Source organism: Octopus bimaculoides, chromosome 3 (assembly GCF_001194135.2).
Source record: "Octopus bimaculoides isolate UCB-OBI-ISO-001 chromosome 3, ASM119413v2, whole genome shotgun sequence".
In the NCBI taxonomy this organism is placed as follows: Eukaryota; Metazoa; Mollusca; class Cephalopoda; order Octopoda; family Octopodidae; genus Octopus; species Octopus bimaculoides.
This window is the reverse complement of record NC_068983.1, coordinates 10614067-10619785: the sequence shown is the minus strand read 5'-3', so window position 1 is coordinate 10619785 and position 5719 is coordinate 10614067. Positions and strand designations below refer to the sequence as shown.

Here is a 5719-nt window from a genome sequence, read left to right as displayed (position 1 = left end):
TATATACGATGGGCTCCTTTCAGTTTCCGCCTACCAAATCCACTCACAAGGCTTTGGTCAGCCTGAGGCTATAGTAGAAGACACTTGCCCAAGGTGCCACACAGTGGGACTGAACCCGGAACCATGTGGCTGGTAAGCAAGCTACTTACCTCACAGCCACTCCTACGCTTATTATAGTACAGTTTATAGTACATAGCAAACTTAGTCCATGATCAGGTTTCTGTTTCTAGCTGCATCACTAATGTCCCGAGAAGGAGGGAGCGAGAGAAATTAAGGGGTGTGCCTAATATGTTTCCTAGTTTAACAGCACTCAATATCTAGCCCTTGGGTGTCCTTCGCAGAGTTCACTTGGTGCTGGATTAAGGCATTGGCTTTAGCGGCTGCAGTCTAAAGGCCACCACCAGCTAAAAGGGCTCCAGAGATTAAGTAAAAAGTTTTTTGAAAATATCATTGAGGGCCACACCAGTACTCTTAGCCTTGGGGCCTACAAAATCTTAATCTGGCTCTGAATCCATTCTGTTAGTATTTAGGCACTGGTTTGAGTCTGAGGGTAACTTTTCTTTCTCCCATTTAGTCTTGGAGTCCTTGAAAAAGGCTATGGGCTTTGCTCTTCCTCTCTTTGATGAAGGCCTTTAATAATAATAATAATAATAATAATAATTGTTTCTAATATAGGTGTAGGGTTTGAAATGTGGCAGAAGTTTCGTCAGTTGATTAAATCATTTCTAGAACTTGACTGGTACTACTTTATTTTATCAACCCCAGAGGGATGAAAGGCAAAATTAACTTTGGTGGGATTTGAACTCAGAACATAATAAAGAGCTGTAAGAAATACCATTAACGTTTCTGCCAGTCCATTGCTATAGTAATGATTTCTTTTATAAGGCCTGAAATTTTTACAGGGAGTGGCTTGTTGATTATGACCCCAGTATCCAGTTGGTACTCATTTTCTCAATCCTGAAAGGATGAATTGCAAAGTCAACCTTAGTGGAATGTGATCTCAGAAAGTCGGACATCCCGCTAAGCATTTTGTCCAATGTGCTTATCTTTCTTGCCACCTTAATAATAATAATAATAATAATAAATTAAAACTATTTAACTTCTATACCCTTTCTAGAGTTTATTTATTTAAAAGAAATCATGTTTGTTTTTTTAATTTTTACCATGTTTGATTTAATTATTATTGTTTTGTCTTTCTTTCTTTAGGAACCAACATAACACTAGTATTTTTGCAGAAGTGGAATTTGGGCCAAAAGGAACTTTGATGGACAACTCTAGACTCATGTAAGTTTTTATCTAAGCTATTCTTCTCTCATTTAGTTTGATTTTGTTTCTAAGATATCTTATACTAATTCAACAAAATTCGAGAAATATACTAGTTTCAAATTTTGGCACAAGGCCAGCAATTTCGGGGAAGGACTAATTCGATTAAATTGACACTAGTGATCAACTGGTACTTATTTTATTGACCCCAAAAGGAGGAAAGGCAAAGTGGACCCTGGTGGCATTTGAACCTAGAACATGAAGATGGACGAAATACTGCTAAGCATTTTCACCACTGTGCTAATGAGTCTGTCAGCTTGCTGCCTCAATTCAAGAAACATTAAATATGTATTTAAATTTAAATAAATTGACTCCTGTGCAGGTGGTACGTAAAAAACACCATTTGAACGTGACCGTTGCCAGTACTGCTGGACTGGCCCTCGTGCTGGTGGCATGTAAAAAGCACCCACTACATTCTCGGAGTGGTTGGCGTTAGGAAGGGCATCCAACTGTAGAAACTCTGCCAGATCAGATTGGAGTCTGATGTAGCCATCTGGTTCACCAGTCCCCAGTCAAATTGTCCAACCCATGCTAGCATGGAAAACGGACGCTAAACGATGATGATGATGATGATGACTCTTCCCACCTAATTGAGGGTTATTTGGTGACCTTAATGCTGCTGGTCCCATGAAAAGAGTACCCAGTACATTCTTTGGAGTGGTTGGCTTTGGGAAGGGCATCAAGCCATAGAAACCATGCCAAAGCAAACAGCAGAGCTTGGTGAAGTCTTCTGACTTGCCTGCTCTGGTCAAACAGTTCAACCCATGCCAGCATGGAAAACAAATATTAAATGATGATGATTTTGCAATTCAGCTTCAACAAGTGTAGTTGGACTTCACCTGGTGACGTTTATAGACATTCTTGTTTGGCAAATTGTCTGCCAACTCTAAATTTTCAAATTGCTCTAGAATTTAAAAAAATCCCTTATTTGAAAGCTCCTCTCTCTATTTCTCTCCCTGTTTACTCTATCATTATTACTATTCTGCTGCTCGTCACCACCTGCTCCTTTTTCTGCACTGTCCATTATTTCTTCTCCCCTACCTTCCCCAACTTGTTTATTGTTCGTCACCCTTTATCACCCCTTAAGCTCCACCCGATTTCTACAGTTATATAATCTTCCCTTTGTAGTATGGTAAACATCCTTTGTATCCCATCGAACATTGAACTAATCACAGAACATCGAACTAATTAGAGCATTAAGAAAGAAATTTTTGAGTATTATGAACCATGTATTTAGTTGTGACATGGATGGACGCCTTCATAAATTATTTTATACCTAAAAGGGGTATAAAATAATTACAAAGATGACTGAACATGAAGGAATAATGGTTAAGGAAGATGGTGGTGGAAAATATGTTCTTCATAATATTCTCCTCTCACTCATTACCTGCTCTCATTGGTGGTGAGGCAAGACCTTCGTACATTGGGCCTCACCGAGGCGATGAATACTGACCGAGACCTTTGGAAATGTGCTGTGCGTGAGAAGACCTGGCAAGCCAAGTGAGATCGTTGCCAGTGCCCCTGGACTGGTTCTTGTGCGGGTGGCACATGAGATGCACCATTTTGAGCGTGGCCATTGCCAGTACCGCCTGACTGGCCTTCATAGGATTTTCGAGCGAGATCTTTGCCAGTTCCCCTGGACTGGCTTGTGTGGGTGGCACATAAAAGACACCATTTCGAGCGTGGCCGTTGCCAGTATCGCCTGACTGGCCTTCGTGCAGGTGACACGTAAAAGCACCTACTACACTCTCTGAGTGGTTGGCGTTAGGAAGGGCATCCAGCTGTAGAAACTCTGCCAAATTTAGATTGGAGCCTGGTGTTGCCATCTGGTTTCACCAGTCCTCAGTCAAATCGTCCAACCTATGCTAGCATGGAAAGCGGACGTTAAACGATGATGATGATGATGATGATGATTCTCCTATAAACTCTTGCAACCACTACCCACTCTCACTTCCTGTTCCCCTATCCCCATGTATTTCTATTCACCTCATATCTTGAGGGTCCACTTTCACACCTCATCACCACTATTTTTATCTTCTTCCAGTTCACACACACACACACACACACACACTTCCATCATCTCTTCTATAATGCAAGTAGCAGTGTAGCTTCCCTACGGCAAGAAACCTGTTCTATTCTGGACCCATCTCTCTCACTTTAACCCCTCATCCCATAGCATAAAGCTGTCTCCCTCTCTACTAAAGCCCCATTCAGTTGAAGGGGATCTTAGCCTTAGCAGAGTTGTTAAGTTGTACTAACAATCAATATTATGTCCTTGGCAGACTTACCAAGTTAAACAAACTGTCGTATTTAATTCTATCCCTTCGAGCCTTTACTTTCAGTCCTTGTAAGGTCAATTTTGATTTTTATCCTAGGGTAGATAAAATAAGTACTTGTTATTTACTGGCAGGGGTTAGGATTTATTTGACAACCCTCTCTTCCCAAATTTTGTGGCCATATTTCTATGATAGAATTCAATAACATAACCCTCATGCTGAGGGAGATTACTCTACCAGTCATGTTCTAATTAAAAAATCAGTTTACTCTTAAATTGTGGCTGATGATAGTAAAGAGTAACACCAGACTTGTAATAAATTAAGGAGTTTTGCAACTAGGAGATTTCTTGTTCCATAGATTTTTGAAAATGCAGAGCAACTGATCATAACATTAACAAAGAATGTAAACGACACCATTTCACTTGAGTAAAGCTCTGAGATGTCAACATTCTCACACATTCAAACACACTCAGATATATGTACATACATATACATGCATGCATATAGACACACACATACAATGGGCTTCCTAGTTTCCACTCTCGGAGTGGTTGGCGTTAGGAAGGGCATCCAGCTGTAGAAACTCTGCCAAATCAGATTGGAGCCTGGTGTAGCCATCTGGTTCGCCAGTCCTCAGTCAAATCGTCCAACCCATGCTAGCATGGAAAGTGGACGTTAAATGATGATGATGATATTCTCTCTCTCTCTCTCTCTCTCTTTCTCTCTCTCTGTCTTTCCCTCTCTCTCTTTCTCTCTCTCTCTCTCTCTCTCTCTCTCTCTCTCTCTCTCTCTCTCTCTCTCTCTCTCTCTCTCTCTCTCCTTTTCCCCCTCTACCTGAAATCACATCTTAGAAAAGAAACATTGATTTATACTATCTTCGCCCTTTCGCATTCAGATTACTCAGTCAGATGTAATGTTTATTTATTCAGTTGTTTTGTATTAATCGCACATTACCTCCATAGCTCTTGGGTTTCAATGAGGTGATTATTTATTTTTAGAATGACATTGTAGGGTTGATGTGAGAGGCTACACATGGCCAGTTTTAATGTCAAAACAAGTAGAATATTTGGGCCAGATATGGCTGGCTTAGATGCTAAAGGGTTAAATATTTATACTGCCTTCAAAGATTTTAATCTATAACACCAACTCCGATACTTATTTCACTATGGCGCTTATCTTATTGATCTATATCTACTGAATAGATAAATTTTAACTTTTTAACGTAAATGGCCGTAATTCAATATATTAATACACATAGGCGCAGGAGTGGCTGTGTGGTAAGTAGCTTGCTAACCAACCACACGGTTCCAGGTTCAGTCCCATTGCGTGGCACCTTGGGCAAGTGTCTTCTACCATAGCCACGGGCAGACCAAAGCTTTGGTAGTGGATCTGGTAGACAGAAACCGAAAGAAGCCCGTCGTATATATATATCCTCATCGTTTAACGTCCGCTTTCCATGCTAGCATGGGTTGGACGATTTGACTGAGGACTGGTGAAACCGGATGGCAACACCAGGCTCCAATCTGATTTGGCAGAGTTTCTACAGCTGGATGCCCTTCGTGTATATGTTTGTGTGTTTGTGTGTCCCAACATCGCTTGACATCGATGCTGGTGTGTTTACATCCCCGTAACTTAGCGGTTCTACGAAACAGACCGATAGAATAGGTACTAGGCTTACAAAGAATAAGTCCTGGGGTCAATTTGCTCGACTAAAGGCAGTGCTCCAGCACTGCCGCAGTCAAAATGACTGAAACACATGCACACACACACACACACACCCGTCTGTGTATATGTTGTACATAAAGTCAAGCCTGGAGTCATGTGGTTGTGAAGTAAACTTTCGTTTTACGTTTCACATCTTTTTCCATGCTTGCCTGATTGGGATGATCTGTTTTAGGGAGTGGGTAGTTTTATTTATTTATTATTTATTTTTATTTTTTACCGATTCCCCCTACTTACTGTGCTAAATATTTAATTAGAGGAAAATGAGTTCCATCCGTTTCATGTCAGTCAACTGAATTGGAACTAGCAGAGTTATGTACCTTACACAGTGACCTCACTGGTTGTAGAAATGAAGTTTGAACTCATAGCTATGTAGCCAACAGCTAGTACCTTAACTC

The 5719-nt window shown here is 40.7% G+C and overlaps 1 protein-coding gene across 3 annotated transcripts in view; it reads left to right on the top strand.

The window, feature by feature from the left end:
• Window positions 1-5719, top strand: part of LOC106884388 (NAD kinase) — an 87311-nt gene that overhangs the window by 12890 nt on the left and 68702 nt on the right. For all 3 annotated transcript variants that reach the window (XM_014935741.2, XM_052966011.1, XM_052966010.1), the window contains exon 2: window positions 1207-1284. In XM_014935741.2, the coding sequence (XP_014791227.1) occupies window positions 1207-1284 (78 nt within the window). The remainder of the gene's footprint in view (window positions 1-1206; window positions 1285-5719) is intronic.